Here is a 19,166-nt window from a genome sequence, read left to right as displayed (position 1 = left end):
GGAGCAGATGTGGTAATGGATGATGTTTTTGTCAGCAGAGGGATGTGTTGTTTGAGGCAGAACAAGAGTGTGGACGGCCTTGCCCTCTCAGACTGTCAGAATCAGGTGAGACGGGACACCTCGTGACATTTAGTGAGACAAAATATATCTATTTCATTGTTCATTTAATAATTTTTTTATTTCCCATCAGGCCGTTCAGAGTGGCAGCGTTCCCTCCTCCCAGACTTTTTCTCCTCCCCTTGGGCTGTTGACGGCAAACTGGCTGCTGAGCTCTGCTCTCGATGGCAGAGCGACAAAGACAAACTGTCTTGCAGGTCAGTCCTAAATGCAACACACAACTTTCTCTTTCATGCTATTGTGTGTTTTGTAATCCACCGTTAACATAATTGATCATTTAAATCCAGACTGCCTGTAGAGACGTCTCTTCCTCTGGACTTTGGTGCTACACCCGTCAATGAGAGCAAGGTGGGCGAGACAGAAAAGTCGATTTTAATATACTGGATTTACAATTGCTGCCATTTGTCTGCAGCTCAATGAAAACATGTGTTTGGATTTGTTTCAGGTGAAGACGTTCATGCTGAAGAATCCTTCCTCTTCGGTGGTTTCAGTAGAAATTCGGATCCTCTCCCTGTACCCGGCCCCACTGGAGGCTCTGGACTTCCTTACCAAATGGTAGGCTGTTTTAAATATATTTTGCCATATGCACAGATTATTTTTACAGTTTTGTGACTTTGCTGTTTGGATATTGTATCTTATGCTCGAGCACGTCCCTCAGTGTGATCTGTCTTAACAGTTTGTCTCTTTGTCTCTGATTGGCAGGTTTAATATCAGCCCTCTTTCGGTCAACATCAGCTCCACAGAGTTTTCTCTCTTGGCTTCTCCCCCCAAGGTAAATCCAGAGAAATCTTTAGGAAATAAAGTTTTGCTGTGTTCATTTCGTATTCACTAATTTTGAGTTTTGGCCCACGACACGTAATGCTCATCTAACTGTTGTTGTACGTAACACATGGACGCTCTGTCACTCCTGTTGTTCTTCATTCTTGCCTATGTTGCTTTCCCTCCAAAACCTTTCCCTCTCTTTCTGTGTGTGTATGTGCAGGCGGGTGAGCATGTGGGAGACATATCGGGGGAGGGTGTCCTGCGTCTGCTGCTGCAGCCCTGGGAGGCCAGAGAAGTTGCCGTGGTCTTTACTCCCTCTGAACACAAACCCACCACCACTATTCTCATCATCAGGTACTGATTCCTATGAGTAGGACGAGTTTGTTCATTCTTTTTTCAATGTGTTTATTCAGCCTTCATAATGGCAGAGGTTTTTTTAAAGAGATTTTTCCAGGTATTTGCCTTTAAGCTTAAGTGCATTGCAGTTTGTATTAGTGATTGATACATGATTTGAATATAAGTTGGACTTAGTTGGTCCTTAATTGTGAATTCAGGAACACTTTTCAATGTTCTACACGTGGTTTTATTAAGCATGTTGAGTAAAACATCCTGTGAGACTATGTGTGTCTTTTTGCCCGTGTTTCAGGAACAACCTGACGGTGTTTGACATGATGATAGTGCAGGGCCACGGGGCCAAAGAGCTGCTTAGAGTCGGAGGCAAACTGCCCGGCCCTGGATCCTCTCTGCGCTTCAATGTCCCTCAATCGACTCTCATGGAGTGTCGTGATGGTGAGATAACTTTTCAAACCTAATATCACCACATGATTACTTAGCAATACATCTGTTTCTCGTATAGTGATTTTAACAGAAAGATGAACAACAGACGGATATAAAACGTTACTGCTTGTCACTCCTAGGCCTGCACACCAGCAAGCCGCTGTTCGCCATCAGGAAGAGTTTCAAGGTGGAGAATGCAGGAGAGCTTCCTCTGACTGTCATGTCCATGAATATTAACGGATATAAGTGTCAGGGGTTTGGCTTTGAGGTGTTGCAGTGTCGCCCCTTTAGTCTGGACCACAACACTTCCTCTGAGATCACCATCGCGTGAGTCAATCTTTGCTTGCCTTTTTGATTTCTTTTTGAGAATGACTTAATATTTGAAAGTTGTGTTACTTCTTCATTGCGGATTTGACAACACTTTCTATCTTTGGTCGTTTGTTGGTCATTTACTATTCAACCATAGGCAGTTATCACATATGTTAAGCCGCTATCTGATTAATCTCTTCCCCCTTTACATCGCTTCCCTTTCACCTCTTTCTATATCTGCTTCTTTGTCTTAACTGTCTGTCCCTCCTTGTCTGTGTCCTCAGCTTCACGCCAGACTTCACTTCCTCCTGGGTGATCAGGGACCTCACCCTGGTGACATCACGCGGCACTTCTTTCCCTTTCACCCTGAACGTGACGCTGCCCCACCACATGTTGCCTCTCTGCGCTCAGGTGGTCCCTGGCCCGAGCTGGGAGGAAACGTTCTGGATGGCCACCCTCATCTTCACATGGTTAGTATTTAAATGTAGTTGAACTTGTTTTCTTATTTTGCCCAATGAACGTGTTCATTTCGAAAAGCATTGTATTTTACGCGGCAACTGTTTTGAACATGAACGCTAGCTCACCTGATAAAAACAAACTCCAAATATTCTTATTTTTAAGATAAGTGTTTTAATTATGTTTATTGAAAGGCCAGTGATGGTCATTTACTTTCTAGATAAACATCTATATTAGAGAAATATTATTCAAATAATAGCTCAACTCTGTCAGTTGAATGTATTATCTGTTGTATCTGTTTCAGCTTCTCTCTGTTCGGTGTGTGTCTGATGGCCTTGCATCAGGCCCGGTATATCCTCAGTGAGTTCTCCTCCCCCAGCATCAGGAGCAACCACAACTCTGTCCTGTCCCGCGACAACGACTCCGTCAATAACATCACACCCAACGGCGTAAAGTATGTCCCGTGTTTTATAATAGTTTGTATGCACCATGTGAGACTTTTTACATAAAGACAAATACTGCAATTAGATTAAAATACTTAAATGTTGTTGTTTCTTTCTTGTTTGTGCAGTAAAACAAAGGGCAGTTGTAAGAGCTATGTGGACACCTGTCACACCTCAGACAAAGGAAAGGGGCGTGGCTCTCCAGCCCTGGCAAACAGCCCCGTCCAGCGACCCCAACCATCCTCAAAGAAAGCCTCCTTAACCACCCCCACCCAAGCACAGAAGAAACACAAGGTTTCCCTCTATTACACCAAACATAAGTCCAGCTTGTCCACAGCAGCGCCTGATGCTGTTATGATGGATGAAGAGCATGAAGACCTGACTCAGGACCCTCCTCTGACCCCAGACTCCGACGTCTGCAACAACAACGAACCAGCTTTCATCAGTGAGCACGATAAAAAGATTTCCGCAGATTTTAAAGACGACTCCCACAGCACTGTAGAAGAAAGAGTGCCAGCAGCGGTTATGTTTCCCATGGAAACGCCTGCTAGTTTCCCAGATAACGTGACAGTAGGTCCAGGACCTAGACCCGGCCTGTTGCTGTGCAGACCTGTAGAGAAGAAGTGCACCGAGCACTACGCAGAGAAGATCACCTCTGAGAAAAGGGACGGCTCTGAAATGGAGGTAAGGAAGGAGCTGACACTTACATTTCCTATGTTCAATTACCTTTTACTTTTCATTCATGAAAAATCATCACTTTATTTTCTTGTGTCTCCAGCTAAGAGAAGAAGGCAAAGGCCAGAAAAAGAAAGCACAGAATGCAGAGACTGGCACTGCATCAGGAAATAATAAGGGAAAGAGGAGTCGCAGGAAGACAGAAAACGTCTCCAGGTAGACCTCACCTTTACCTTTGTGCTCATCCTTGAATCAATTTACATTTATTCAGATATATAACCACAAGTCATTTAAAAAAAGAGAAAGTCAGCATCCAATGGCATTGCAACAAACAACAGCAAACAGTGTAATAAACATTGTAAGATGAGATGTCTAATTATTGTTTCTGTGTGACCCCAGCGCCCCTGAGCACAATGTGGTCGTGATCCAAGAGAGGGAGAAGGAACCCGAGTGGAAAACAAGCGAGCGTAACATCAGCGGACCCCGCAACAGGAACCGCTGCTGCAACATCTCCAAGTCAGAAGCACCAAAGCCTGCACTGAGTGTTGAGAGCCCCCTCAAACAGAATGGTGGGTGTCCTCATCTCTTGTCTGTCACTCACTCCTCTGCAGCTGTACCAACAAACAATAACACTTGATTTTAATGTCACCTGCTTTGTTGATGTGCAGTAGGTGTGTGTCCTGCTCGTACTCGACGGAAGTGTGCCACCGAGCGTCAGGGTGGGGCAGTGTGTGAGTCGGGCTCGGACTCGGGCAGCTCGTCGGGCAGCGTGCGGGCCAGCAGGGGCAGCTGGGGCAGCTGGAGCAGCGCCAGCAGCATGGAGGGAGAGAAAGACGCCCGAACACACGCCTACTCTACCTCATCTAGAAAAAGTGAGAAAGAACAAAACGTGCTTACTTCACACAACATAAGGCCGTATCATCATGTAAAAACTGTGGCTGTTATTATGTCACAGATGAGAATGGTTTTGATATTGTTTTAAAACAGATTTCTTGTTGTTTTTCCCCCAGGGGAGCCCATGCAGTACGGCGTCTACCCAGTAGAGAGAGACTGCTACCAGAACATGAATAAAGACTACAAGGCTCTCAGGTACTTCAGCAAACACACACTCACCCAGTTACTCACACACAACATTAGCCATTATGATGGCATGAGCCTGCACAGAAACAGGTCATTACATTAGTATATGTTAGTGATTGTCAGCAAAAAAAAAACCCCACTTGTTTATTTGCTTGTCAATTTGGACAAAATAAAAAATCAGGGGAAAAAAACATATGCAATGGATTAAGAAATATAAGTGTTGATACATACACTCATGTTGCACAATAATTAAGGCAATGTTGATTTGCCACTGTAAAAAACATTATCGGTATTGTTTGTAGACGAAAGAAAATATACCATTGTTTTTAATCCATCCCCTGTTTGTTTTGTAACTTTCGCTGTTTCTCTGTTCAGCATGAACAGCTTGTACCGTAAAGAAGTGTGCCAAAGCCCCGACCCCCCCGCGCCCAGCTTCGCTCCGAGTTTTGCTGCCGTGGCCGCAGGAGTAGACCGGAACATGGGTAAAGATATTCGTAGCAGATACATACTTTATGTTTTTTAAAGAAAAGCAAAGTCTTAGATAAACTTCTGTCTTCAACAAGTAAGATCTGTGCGTTACTTCTGCTTTCTAATAAAGAGTGGTCGTGTGCTCCCTCAGATCTGACAGGTCAGTATCTGCCTGAAGAGACGTGGTCCGCTCCATCCATCCCCCTCACCAATGAGTTCAGATACAACACCACCGAAGCCCTGCCCTACATACCTCAGCCACCAACCTCCGCCTCATACAACGGGTAAGTGTTCCAGCGCTGGTTTGTTCAAATAAAGTCATCCATATTTTTATATTAACTATGGATGAAATGTATTGTTCTGTGAAAGAGGTAACTTTTTATGTCAAACAGCAGATAGACAACGTTTTTGAGAACTAATTAAACAAGTTTGGACCTTAAACAACTTGAAGAGCCAGTTGATTTCAAAAGGATTTGGTTAAGACAAAAAAAGAGAGTGAAAATAAGAAAAATACATGACTCCACATAAATGCCCGTGTCTGCCGGATGTGAAAAAAGGAACTTGATAAACATCACACTGTTATGTTAGATTTACAATTTTCCACTTTTTGTGTGTTTCCTCTGCCCCCAAAGTGTCAGAAAATAATCTGCTGCCGCGTTTTTATCATATTTTATATATTTATACTACTTCATATACTGTGTATCTCTGATCTGTAATATATTAATTGTACTCCTTATAAACCTCTGACTTAATGTACTCACCCAGGTACTTGCTTTTTACCAAAACTTAACCTTAAATAGTTTCTGACCAAATTAAAATTACTTTCAAATGTGTATCTTCTATTTAAAAACAACTTATGCCAGGGTAATGTGTGTATGCATCTTTGCAACCTGACCCCTGTATCTAAACGGCTAAAAAATGTCATTAATAAGATACTGTACATCTCTCCTGGCGTGATAGCTGATACCGGTTTACACTTTGAATAATTACCCTCGTGTTGCTGCTGTAATGTGTCTTTGTGTTTAATCTGTCGCTGTTAAAGCCGTCCGTTTTAAATGTTTCCTTTTTTCTGCAGGTTTACCTGGAGTAGTGCCAACAGCCAGTGCAACAGTCCCTACACCTACTGTGAGGAAAGGAAATACATAGGTAAAAATCGTACTTATTCATTAATAAAGCTATGTGTTTGTACCACAATGTTCTGTATTGAGATTTAATGAAATCAAATTAAACTCTTACTGGGACAAACATCGGCTCTGCTTAACTTAGGTTTCTCTCTATTGAAATAGTGTTTGTTCTAATCATCTCGTAGGTAATGGAACATTTCCAAGTGGTTATCCCGGTCAGGAGGTCCAGCATGCACACAGCAACCAGAGCAGCTGGAGTGAGGAGCCGCCGCAGGAGTCTCCCTCAGCCTGGGACACAGCAGCCTGTGTGGGCAGCAAGGTGAGGAGGCACGGTGCTCAAAGGCTTTAAACAGAACTGAGGTATCCAGCTGCTCTCCTGCTGCAGCTGGATCCTGTTAATCATATTCAGGGCGGGTTCTTTTAGGTTTGGGAGCAGGTCTGCAACTAACGAGTCCCACTATCAACAAATCCGCAGATTATATTAATGATATTTATAAAAAGCCAGAAAACAGTGAAAAAGGCTTCCCTAGAGTTCAATGTGATATCTTCAATGGTCTGGTTTTGTTTTGATATTAAGTTGATTCATAACAGAGAGTTTGTAGTATAAAGACCAACTCAACCTGCAAAAGTTGGCTATTCTAGTGTTCACATGTTCAGTTTAGTATCATGTGACACGACATTAAACTGACCGTGAGGACTTTTAGTTCTTAGTTACTTCTGATGCGTCTGTGCTGTGATTACCGTGTATGGCATTCCCACATGCATTGACACAACCGCACTTTTTTATTGTTGCATTATGAGAGTTACAGAAAAATGTACTTGTGAAAATTGAGAAAGTACACACAACGCACTGGTGTGTGTTACATGAATTAGTCCAATCAGACAGCTTGTTGCTGCCTAAAGAACTGAGATGGTCAAGATTAATTTTACCTGCCACCCCACCCCTGTGCACAGAAAGCCAGACACTGTGTGTGAACATGTATACAGCCAGATTAAATGCAAAACTGGATAATTGTGTGTACATGACAATAACAAAGACAGAGGAAGTTCTCATCTCTTTTAACTAATTTGCTGAAGTTGCAGAGCAGAATGAGGAACTGGAGTTTTGAGCACTTTAACAAAGCTACAGTTTACCAGAATTTGTGTGTTTTTCAGCACATATACAAAATTAGATTTCAACTCGTAAATACAAACTGCAAATGCAGCTTCTGTTTTTTTTTCATTTTAATAGCCCACATTTGTGGAAGTGGATTTTACGTCCCCCAAGAAAGGCAGGCATCAGATACTTTTAATTGTTTTACTCTCAACCGCTGGTCTCAAAAGTTCTACCTCAAAATACCAGTATCCGTCTGGCTGAATGCTTAAGGTAATCATTGAAGGGAAACTGTGTAATGACATTTAAAAAAACTAAAACTATGATTAGTGAGTACTTAAAACTACACACACTAAAGTGGCACTTAAAGCTACATAAAACTGCCCAAGAGAATGCATTTCAATCGCAAATCTTTCAAGCATTTTGCATCTACTTGTGCTTGATTTCTGTGCTCTTGCATGTTTGAGTCAGGTACTGTAAGAAAAACCTACAGCAGTAAGTCATGGCTTTACTGGCTCTTATTTATTAGAAAATATATCTTATTGATATTGTATTTTTATATTTTGAGAGTGTGACATGTAGAAGTAGTCAGGGAAGTCAAAGCTCTTCAGCTGGTATCAAACAATGGACATTGCCGTTACATGGCGTATGACATAACCACCATCACCAAAAGATGAGTATTTTCAGTTATGATGGAGGGAAACTAGAGCGAGAAGGTCATTTAATTTGAGCCGGAAAAGAGAGACAAGATTAAAATGCAGGGAAACGACAGCCAGGTCATCACTGCAGGGATCAGACAGCCGGTGATAGCAGAGCACAGAGACAGGTGAGGTTAGAAAAGGTCATAGACGTATAATACTTTGGACGGCACATAAAGTGGCAACAATATCTCAGAAAAAGTGTCTCAACAGATAATAATCACCTCTCTTTCTCTTCGCAGCCATACTTCTCGGGAACCCGCAGCCTCTCCCCCATGTCCAGCCTGTTCGGATCCATCTGGACGCCTCAGAGCGAGCCTTATCAGAGCCACTTCCACCCTGAGCGCTCAGCCCCGATGTCCCCCGTGTCCCCCGTGTCCCCCGTGTCCCCGATCACCCCGCCTCACTCCCCCCTTCACCCGGGAGCCAGAGGTGACCTGCGCACCGATGCTGTACTCCAGCTTCAACCCCTTCGGCACACACATGAACCTGGACATATGGAACTCTTCCTCCAACCGCAGCTCCAACTCACAACTCTCCAACGACTCTGGCTACTGTGGAGATGTTTAAAAAAAAAAAACAGAAAGCGGCACACCTTAACAATAATTGCAAGCATATAAAAACATGTTATGTAAAAGAAAGGAAATAAAAATGAATGTTCTTTTATCATTAATGGGGAAAATGTGAATATTCCTTCTCTTTTATGTTCCCATTTTCAAATGTTAAATGTTGTGAAAGGTTAAGCATTTGTTGTATATTTTTCTAGATGTTTTGCAGTTTTGATCATAGAAAATAAAAAAAGGTTTTGTACTTGAAAAACATCATTTTTCCGTTAACTAGAAAATGTGGTATTTACCTAGTATTTACCTTATCTGACTCCCTTCGTCTCTCTGTTTTGGCTGCACTCTTTGACGATGTCAATCACCTACCAGAGGCCATAAGTCTGTGTGCGTCATCATTTACTTTGCAAAGGTCAAGGGAACGAAGACGCTGCCCTCTAAGGTGTCCAATGGGAGAAAGCATACTAGAAAACCTTCTTCTTGCTGGTGCCCAATGGCATGCAGCTGGTCCATTTATTTATTAGTATTTTGGCTGCCCCTCCAACAGCAATGGTTGTCTGTATGTGTGTGTGTATATATATCATACAGTCTATGGTGTATACATATATAAATATTAACTTTTTTTTATGAAAGAAGAAAGTCAGAAAAGTAACAGACCAGGCTAAAGGTATCTGCAAATTTGATCTGCAGATACCTTTTGTTCCTTCCTTTAGGTAAGGAAAGAGGTAAAACAATATATCCTGTTCTTGACTAACAGAGAGCTCCATTGTAGTTCAAGGTGCAAAAAAAGAAAATCGGGAAAATGCAATTCATCAGTCGTCTTTACCCGTAAACGGATGTTTATATTCCTGTCACTCTACTTCCTAATGTGTCTGGCTGCACAAGAGGGGGAGGGGTATAGAGAAGTGATGCTGAAAGGTATAAAAAGCAAACATTTTTCTCTAATGCCCCAATTGTGCCGAAGAAGAAGAGATTTCAGCTGTGAGACTCCAGGACTCATCAAGGTATTTTGAATTTATAAGCAGTATTGATTAATATGTTATGATGTGGTAGATCATAAACTGTAACATTTAAAAATGCTATCCATTGGTTGGATTTGTTTAAATCAGACATGTACATGGAAAATCATTTTGCTATTCTCAATTTTGAAACGTCATATATATATATAAATAGTTTGGAGACAGAAACAAACATTTTTCTATTCAATGTTATAGTTTCTTAATTGGTTTTATTTCAGAACAGAAATGTTTTTATTTCCCAGAGTTTCTCCGTGTTCTAATTATCCAAACTACCCTTGGGAAGATAGTCATTTTATACGTATTTTCTATGTTATAGTAATCTCAGATGATGTCAGAGTAGTTTGATAAATATAACCATGTTTAGCTTCAGCTAACAATATTGTTAAAAAAATAATCACGGATTGTTTTGCACAACAGTTTGCAATTAAAGGTCTGATGGTTGTTTTTAATTTGTTTTGTTTTTAGGTATCAAGATGAGATTCATGACCTTTCTCATGTGTGTCCTTCTGCTGATGCATCAAAGCATCCCTCTCTCCAGACCACAGTGTCACAGCTGTGAACAAACGTCCTGTAAATGCTCGAGACAAAACCTGACAACGGTCCCCGCAGCCCCCTCAAAGCTCATCACTGGACTCGATCTCTCATTCAACAGCCTGAAGACAATAACAAAGGATGACTTTGTTGCATTTGCCAGTTTACAGTCTTTGATCCTGAATAACAACATAATCCAAAAGATCCAGGAGCAAGCATTTGTCCCGCTGACTGATTTACAGAAATTAGACTTGTCTTTCAACACACTGGATTCACTGTCTGCTGGATGGTTTGAAAGTCTTGTTTCTCTTCAGAACTTGAATCTGTTGGGGAACAAATACAAAATGTTGGGTCGAGGCAATCTTTTCCAGCCACTGAAGAAATTAAAGATCCTACATATTGGAGGATCGGACTTGCAATCTGTCGGAAACAGTGACTTTTCTGGCCTCAGTGGTGTTGAAGAGGTGATTTTTGATGGAAACAATCTGCTAAGCTACACAAAAGGAAGTTTGAGACAAATTGGGCCAATTAAATATGTGAGCCTTGGTCTGAATGGCCCGTTTTCAAGAAATCTCACACTAGTAAGAGATATACTGTCTGATGTTGTACACCCTGACACAACCCTGACTTTTACTGACACATGGTTCTCCACAACTGAGCAAATGTCCCCATTTAAATTAAGCAGAACCACAAGTATTGTTTTTAAAAATGCTACCATGACGTTTGCACCATTTTTTGCATTATTAAATAGTCTGTTCTACTCTAATGTAACTATGTTGGCACTTGAAGATTCTAAATTCTTAGGTCATTTTGAGGGGGAGGTGTTATCTCCCCCACAAATTAAAAGTTTTCAGGCAGTTGTCTTAAAAAACGTTGATATCCCTGAGTTTTACAGCTTCCCTACCCAGTTTCTCCTGTACACTCTGGTGAAAGCGGGGCGAAGGTTGTCTGTGATAAACTGCAAGTTGTTTCTCATTCCTTGTAAATACTCTGCTTTTCTGAAGGTGCTGGAGTATTTGGACATCAGTGACAACCTGTTAAGTGATATAGCTCTTAGCCAAATGATGTGCGATGGCAATGATGGGGATAGGAGACTGCAAACGCTCAATATCAGCAGGAATCACCTGCAGTCAATCAACAGTCGGCTTTTCACCAAACTGGATAGACTTAAAAACATTGACATGAGTGGAAATACATTCCATAGTATGCCTGAGACTTGTTACTGGCCGTTAAATCTCCAATTCTTAAACCTTTCATCAACACATTTAACAAAAGTGACCCCTTGTTTGCCATTGAGTTTACACATCCTCGATCTATCAGACAATGACTTGACTGCCTTCATGATCAAACTACCATTTCTAACAGAGTTATACATTTCTGGCAACAAGATCAGTAGTTTGCCAGATGGGCGTGTATACCCTCTTCTCGCATTTCTCTCCATTCGGAACAACAGTTTACAGACGTTCAGCAGCAAAAATCTAAATGATTACAATAATCTGAGCAGTCTGGAGGCTGGTACTAACACGTATGTCTGTTCATGTGACTTTGTAGACTTAATGAGGAGTGGCTTGACAAATCATCAAGTCACATTTGTTGATGGGTTGAAGTCGTACGTCTGTGACTCCCCTGACGCTGTGAGGGGAAAGATTGCGGCGGACGCGAGGTTGTCAGTCTTTGAATGCCACACGGCTTTAGCTTCTTCTCTACTCTGCTCAGGCATCCTGCTGTTCTTTCTGCTCGTTGTTGGTTTGTGTCACAAATTCAGCGTTGTGTGGTACATGAGGATGACCTGGGCCTGGCTGAGAGCCAAGAGGAAGCCAAAGTTAAAAAAGGGAGAGCTTGAGTATGACGCCTTTGTGTCCTTCAGTGAAATGGACTCTGGCTGGGTGGAGGCACATCTGGTCCCGGAGCTGGAGCAGGTGGAGCCTCGTCTCCGGCTCTGCCTCCACAAGAGAGACTTTGTTCCTGGAGGCTGGATCTTGGACAACATCATGGACGCTATCGAGAAAAGTCACAGAACTCTGTTTGTCCTCTCTCAGAGCTTCATCAGGAGTGAATGGTGCAAGTACGAGCTGAATTACACCCATTTTAGATTGTTTGACCACAATGACGACACAGTGGTGCTGATTCTGTTGGAGCCCATTGACAAAGAGACCGTCCCCAAAAAGTTCTGCAAGCTGCGGAGAGTCATGAACTCCAGGACGTACCTGGAGTGGCCTGAGGATCACGATCAGATCCCCGGGTTCTGGCACAGTTTGAGAAGAGCGATCAAAAAACCTGAGACTGGTAATGGGAACGTTGTACAGTTTGACAATGTGGAATTAATTTAGGGTTTTGCTTTTTTTTGTTGCTTTTTTACTCAGTAACTTTTGAGAGCCTTTAAGTTTCACTAATAGTTTGATAAATGTGACAAAGCATAAGTTTGTAATGTCTCAATAAAATATCTGTGTTTATTATTTGTGCCTCCTCAATATTTACAATATCAAAGCCACATCCAGGCACAGTGAATTAACTGTAAGTATGCATTCCCAATCATCTCAGAGGGAATTGATAATCATGTATGCCATATATATTTTCAAAGTATGTACAAACTTTTAAAATATCTTAAATATATGCGTGTTTCTTACATTTGTAAAACAGCGCTGTTACAACCTTTTTGGGAGACAAATATCCATGACAAAACAACCGGTGATGTACTCGATAGCTAAAGGGCGATTGACTGAGTTTTTTAACCAATTGTAATTGGTTCAAAAAGGAATATATATAATAATAATTTATATATATTTGACTTAGTCATATACTTTTGAATTATTATTTCATTATGATGAATTTTGTTCATCACGTGTGTGTGTGTGTGTGTGTGTGTGTGTGTGTGTGTGTGTGTGTGTGTGTGTGTGTGTGTGTGTGTGTGTGTGTGTGTGTGTGTGTGTGTGTGTGTGTGTGTGTGTGTGTGTGTGTGTGCGTGTGCGTGTGCATGTTCATGTTCTTGTGTGCCTAAAAGCGTGTGTAATTCATTGTCAGGCTCTTGAGAGCTGACATATTGCCGCTATTGATCTTTACTTCTAAAATCAACACAGAAGCCTGGATACTGATGACAGGCAGGCCAGGGGAGTTAGGGTGTCCAGATAACACACACACACACACACACACACACACATTAATGCTCAATATACACATATAAACAGAAGCACATACACATATTTGCAGAGTTACAGATGTCTGCAAGGGTCAGTAAAATCTGGTGTACAGGACTTAATCAGTGAAACTTAAAATCATCAAATCCTTGCTTTCATGATTGACACGTCATGCACCTGCATGTTATTCATAAAGTTTCTTTATTTTGTGTTATCTACTTTAAGTAAACTGACTATTTTTTTAGGTTAGCTGTTACTTTAAAGCTAGATTAAAGGGAAAAGCCACGTCATGATTTTTGGGATATCATTTAAGATAATTCTCGATGCTCTTTATTAACCGAATCAACAATAATTTGATCCTTTCTATTTAGTGTTTGCATGTTTAAAATCCTGATTCCATAGCTCTATATATGCCCTAAAACTTAAAGCACATCAATGAGCCACTCTGTTGCACTTAGTTACTGTCGTGTATGTAGTGATTGAATCCCACATATACCGCCGTGCTGGATTCAATATTTACAGGAGCCCCACATTTGTGTAACACCCATTACTGAAATTGGTCCCAAACAAATGCCCTGTGTATCCCTGATTCATATTGTTAAAAATGTTGTTGACTGGTTGGGGAAAAGATGATATTAAGAGATGGACCAAAGCTTTTTGACAACAACAAAATAATTATGACAATAATACAAACCTAACCATGTAACCTTCTCTATAGATTGAAGTAAATGTATTTAAGCAGCTTTACAATGCAAGGTGCAAATCTGCTCATCCGTAGCAGTTTGTTGCTCGAGAGCACTTGAACTAAAAGCACCTGCGTCTGTGCTCCAAAGTTTAACATGGGTAACACTTATGGTGAATCTGTCTACAATAATAATTTTGAAGACAAGGATTGGCAGTTTGGGAGGTTGACTGTTGTGACTTTGAACAGAACATTATAGTGCGTCATGTTCTGAGGACAGCAGAGCAGGCTGAACACTATCTCCATTTGCTGATGTCCGTTCAGAGTGTTACCCTTTAAAAGTCAAAACAGCATATGATTTGATTTCATGCTCTTTTATCCTTTAACTAGTCTGATAACAGGGACGGAAAAAAGCAATGATGTGTGTGTGTGTATGTGTATAAATACTCTCCATCATCCCCTAGCAGAGGATCCATTAGCCTTGGACCCCCTCCCCGGTTGCCCAGTGATAAAGTAAACAATGTGTGTTTGGCCAATCCGGCATGCAAATATTTGTTCTGAAAGCTGCCTCATCCGACTGCAGACACACACACACGTCTGCAGCCGCGTGCTGAGGTATATATAAAGTGATGATTCTGACAGTCCAGTATTTCATATGCACACACACCTTCAGAAAAGAGGATCCCTCAATGACCCGGGACAGACCTTTCCTCTGACTTCAACTAATATTCACCTGAACCTCGCAGCTAAGGTAATAAAACATTTACTTTTACATTTAACTTTGAATTATCAAAATATCAAGAAACTGCTTTTCTATTTGATTCTAACTGTGTTCCTCCTCTGTAACTGTCTCTCCAGTGTTAACAAGACAACATGGCGGCTGGCGTCATCAGAAACTTCCTCCTTCAGGCCCCGATTCCATCTTACTTTCCTCTGATTTTCCAGCACTCTCCATGTACGGAAGATGAAGATGTGGAGATGCTGGAGGAAAAGCCAGAGTTGAGGGAAGATGAGGAGGAAAGAGAGATGGAGGAGGAGGACGAAGAGGACGAAGATGAAGAATCTGAAGCTCAGGAGGAAGAGGAGGAATGTTTGGAGGAGGTTTTCTTGAATCCTGCCCACTTCTCTTTGGATGTGACCAAGCAGCTGCTCAGGTTTGCAGATCTCATCAGCCGGGACGTCCAGCGGTACTTCGGTCGCTGCTCAGGTGATCAGGAAGCTTGTGACATCTACAGCGACTCGGTGTCCGTGAAAACCAGCGGTCGTCTGCGTTACTATGACGACCTGCTGAAAATTGCAAGAGCTGGAAGTCCAGAGGAGCCAGAGAACAGCTTGAAGACTTGTGCTGAGGATCGAGGAGACGGGGTTGCTAAGGGCAGCGGTCTGGGGCCCCTGGCTGAACTGTTCAAGCACAAGGGCCCGAGTCAGGTCCGCTGCAGACCCATGGTCCAGAGACATCTCCCTCTCAGTTTCTGGACCGAGCCGAGCCCCTGCTGCTCTATGGTCAGTTTCAGTAACTCACCTGACCTGACGCACACAAACAGTGACACACCTTCACAGGACAACACAGACGCTAACACACACATGCAATACGACCCGCTCACACACCACAACACACACACCCTCGACAGCACGCAGCTGGACTTCAGCGACCTGCTGGCCAACTGGGATGCCAACCCGGAGCTCACACACACACTGACAGAGAACACACACACACTGACAGAGAACACACACACACTGACAGAGAACACACACATGCAGCATTGAACACAACAGCCTGCTGGGACTGAAAAAAACTCTATTTATGTTCATTTCAACTTTGATATTTACTTGTAAAATGTTTAATAAAAAAAAAAATCAATATGTGTTGTGCGCAGTATATCTTATATGTATGTGTTTGAAAATGCGCCATATTAGGTAAATGGTTATGATTAGTCCCACAAATTTCAAGTTGCTTAAAATATGTCCAAAGCAAGGGGGACCAGACGCATCTGCAGGAGCAAATAAAACATGAGCTTGCAAAATGTTCTGGTTTCCAGGCAAGGATATTGTTTCTAAAAAGAAAATCTGTCGCTCTACAACCAAGCCCACTTATTTACTTTATCATAGATCATATTTCCTCCTGTTTGTAATGCTAAATCTAATTTCTTACAATTTCTTTCTTACTTTTATTCATTTGGAAGAGGAACCTTCCGTTAAGTCGTCCTTGTTGACCCTAGGTTTAACTCCTCACCTTGCCGTAGTGATGTCCTAGTGTACTCCACTTCTCTGTCGGGGGTTGTTACAGCTTCAATAAATAACATTTGTGATCTCTCCCAGCTGAGGGTAATATTTTCATGGTCATTTATAATTTTTTGTTTGTTTATTTTAAGGGGTTAAGGTTTAAAGGGATATATTATAAACAGAAATGATGTGATAACTGTGGGGGAAACTTCTGAAGCAATTGGAAACAGGACTCAGAGAGACACGAGGAGAGCTGGAGCTTTGATGGCAAACACTGATGGTTTATTTGGAGTTACGGCCGGAGAATTGACGAGACAGGTGGTGTGCCACGAGTTGACACAGCGGTTGCCAAACCAATTCTGAAGAACTCTTCTGCAGCTCGAGGTTTTAACTAGTTCGCAGTGTAATAATCAGCATTCTTCATCAGCGAGACTAAACAAATATGGACCCTGAATCTAACTACCCTGCTGAAAAAACCAGCATAGACCAATTTAAGATGGTTGCTGGTTTTAGCTGGTGTTAGGCTGGTTTAGTTGGTTTACCAGCTGAACCAGCATAGACCAGCATGGATGTCATGCTGGTCTATGCTGGTTTTAGCTGGTAGTTAAGCTGGTCTATGCTGGTGAAGCTGGTATTTATGCTGGTCTACCAGCAGTCTTGCTGGATAAATTAATAAGAAAATGCTTAAATTAAGAAGACTAGAGAGTTTCGGCTGGAGAGTGCGTGCGGACCTGTCGGTTAGATGACAGGCGTGTGTAAGTCCTGCATCTGTATGAGACAAATGTGTGTAAAATGATACCGGGCGCTGTAATCACTCATCTGGTTACGTTATTACATTGACCACCCCACCGACCCAAAAAAAAGACGTGGTATTGGCTTCCCCTAATTCTTTACCCACGCCACGCTACTGTTCCTGACATCCAGGAAAAAGGTGAGATTCTAATCCATTTCAATGCCAAAAGCAAGTTATTGTTTGTCCTCCTGTGTTGTCTTATTTCCTTATCTTTCTTTCAGGTGTAACATCTAACAATGGTTGTACATGACAGAGACCTCCTCCCCCTCTTTGCTGTCCTACTAGTCAACCCTTCTGATCAGAGCCTTTCCTAAATAGTGGTAAGTTGTTTTACAGTTCAGTGTACGTTAATTTAGCAACTTAATGCTTTACTGCTGTTGAATAAACCCTATATTTGCTAGTGATTTTATTAAAACTATGATTTGCAATCTTTTTCATTCAAATTACAATAATCTTTTTGTTATAATTGTAAAACACATCTTAACATCCATCAGCAATCAATAAAACAAATCATCCAAAACAAAATAAAAGAAATCTGGACCTATTCTATTTCTTTTTATACAACAGCATCTATTGGGACTGCTCATTGATGTCATCAAGAGCCGAGTCTACCTTTTGTAGTCGGCCTCTTAGAATGTTTATAATTTCTTTGTCACTTAAAGGTGGGGTAGGTAATTTTGGAGAAACCAGCTCGAGATCGCTAGAATTTGAAAATACTCAGCCGGAAAAAATCTGCCACTTCCTTACAGAGCCCCTCCTCCAACACACACGAACGCGCACATGACCAATGAGGGCACGAGATAAGTTTGTGCACAGATGGAAGGCTGACAGGCAGGTAGGCCATCGTGCTTTTTACAGCGCCACAGCTTCCACAGATGACATTTTTTTATGTATTTATTGTCAAAGCATTTAATATATTCATTGCTATCGGGATGTTAAGAGCATTCCATGGAATATAACAAAAAGTGTTTCTGAAATAAATTACATACCCCACCTTTAACATTCCTATAATAATTAGTTTTTTTATTGTTGATATTGTTTTGTTCTTTATTTTGTTGTGAGAATCACTTTGCAATTGAGTAAGTACTATATAAATAGTTATACTAATATTATTGTTGTTACCATCATTACTATTATTAATAATGTTTTCTTTGTTTTCTTTATTCATCACTGCAGAAAGGATCATGCCAGCCCACATCAAACACCTGATCAAGAAGTTGTGAATCTTCAGTCAGAAAAGATGAAAACACCAGTTCCCTGTACATGGAACCATGCCTGTCCTCTGTTCCACATGTCTTCAGTCAGTTCTGGACTTCATGACTCGGACACTAGTTCTACCAAGGCTCATTAGAGGTAAGAGTGGTAGGAGAGGAGTGGAGTTATCTTTGTATTTAGGCTGCAAGTCGACAAAGGTGATCAAGTGCTGATGCTAATAATGATCCGATTCATTTGATATTGATTGTCTGCCAATACCGAATCCTGATCCGATTCTTCTATTTACCAGATAATACAGCTGCACCGTGTACACTAGCTCTATTGGTTTTTGCCATTGTAATTCACCATAAGCAATTGTTGACTGTAACGTCTATGCCAACCAACTGTAATTTGTAATGTATTTTACCATACTTTAACGGTTCTGGCAACCACAGCAGCCCAAATGTTAACGTAAATGTCAAGTTTTCTTTTTACAGTGTACTTATATCAGTACATTTATTTTCAGTTTGTTTCAAGAAGTGGCTTCAGCAGGCCAGATTGGGAAAGCCTGGACGCTACACACCGGGAAACATTATGGACATGAACAAGGAAAAACAAAAAACACTTTCTTTGTTGCCTTTTTCTTATCATACATAGAATTTTACTGTTTTTGTTACCATTTAAATATTGAATTCTATTTATTACTTTTATTTTAAATCAAATGCACCTGTTTTAGATAATATATTTATGTTGATGTATAGGTTGATTTGCAGGTTGGTTGTTATTTGTATAATTATTGTATTGTTACTGTGTATTTTATTATATTAACTAGCTATTTATTGCTATTTATTAAATTAAAATACTGTTATGAACACTATACAATGTCTTTATTTTGGTAGATACCAGAATACATGACACAATGAATCTTTGTAATATATGTATGTTCTCTGGTTTAAATAATCATACCAGTATTTAAACAATGTATGCTGGTCACCTGGAATCCTGGTAAGCTTCCTGCATGGTATATT

The 19,166-nt window shown here is 41.2% G+C and overlaps 3 protein-coding genes across 3 annotated transcripts in view; all 3 read left to right on the top strand.

Annotated features, from left to right (window-relative positions):
• tmem131l (transmembrane 131 like) overlaps positions 1-8,675 on the top strand; it is a 29,613-nt gene extending 20,938 nt beyond the window's left edge. Inside the window, 21 exon segments of the mRNA XM_034129553.1 lie at positions 36-105; positions 191-314; positions 405-465; positions 563-672; positions 820-889; positions 1,100-1,233; positions 1,526-1,668; positions 1,797-1,983; positions 2,250-2,435; positions 2,726-2,875; positions 2,993-3,548; positions 3,643-3,755; positions 3,939-4,108; positions 4,208-4,411; positions 4,550-4,628; positions 4,995-5,101; positions 5,239-5,371; positions 6,163-6,233; positions 6,397-6,530; positions 8,245-8,412; positions 8,414-8,675. Coding sequence (XP_033985444.1) covers positions 36-105; positions 191-314; positions 405-465; positions 563-672; positions 820-889; positions 1,100-1,233; positions 1,526-1,668; positions 1,797-1,983; positions 2,250-2,435; positions 2,726-2,875; positions 2,993-3,548; positions 3,643-3,755; positions 3,939-4,108; positions 4,208-4,411; positions 4,550-4,628; positions 4,995-5,101; positions 5,239-5,371; positions 6,163-6,233; positions 6,397-6,530; positions 8,245-8,412; positions 8,414-8,572 — 3,129 coding nt within the window. The 3' untranslated portion in view covers positions 8,573-8,675.
• Positions 8,676-9,529: 854 nt separating this feature from the next.
• Positions 9,530-12,547, top strand: LOC117481585 (toll-like receptor 2). Its single transcript, XM_034129320.1, has 2 exons — positions 9,530-9,566; positions 10,047-12,547. The coding sequence occupies exon 2, from the start codon at positions 10,055-10,057 to the stop codon at positions 12,440-12,442; it is 2,388 nt and encodes a 795-aa protein (XP_033985211.1). The 5' UTR covers positions 9,530-9,566; positions 10,047-10,054; the 3' UTR covers positions 12,443-12,547.
• A 2,250-nt stretch (positions 12,548-14,797) lies between these two features.
• Positions 14,798-15,856, top strand: LOC117482383 (protein PERCC1). Its single transcript, XM_034130498.1, has one exon. It carries the CDS (start codon positions 14,802-14,804, stop codon positions 15,693-15,695), a length of 894 nt encoding a protein of 297 aa, XP_033986389.1. The 5' UTR covers positions 14,798-14,801; the 3' UTR covers positions 15,696-15,856.
• The last annotated feature ends 3,310 nt before the right edge of the window (positions 15,857-19,166 follow it).

The sequence above is a fragment of the Trematomus bernacchii genome, unplaced genomic scaffold (genome assembly GCF_902827165.1).
Source record: "Trematomus bernacchii unplaced genomic scaffold, fTreBer1.1, whole genome shotgun sequence".
Classification (NCBI taxonomy): domain Eukaryota; kingdom Metazoa; phylum Chordata; class Actinopteri; order Perciformes; family Nototheniidae; genus Trematomus; species Trematomus bernacchii.
This window is presented reverse-complemented; position numbering and strand designations above follow the sequence as displayed.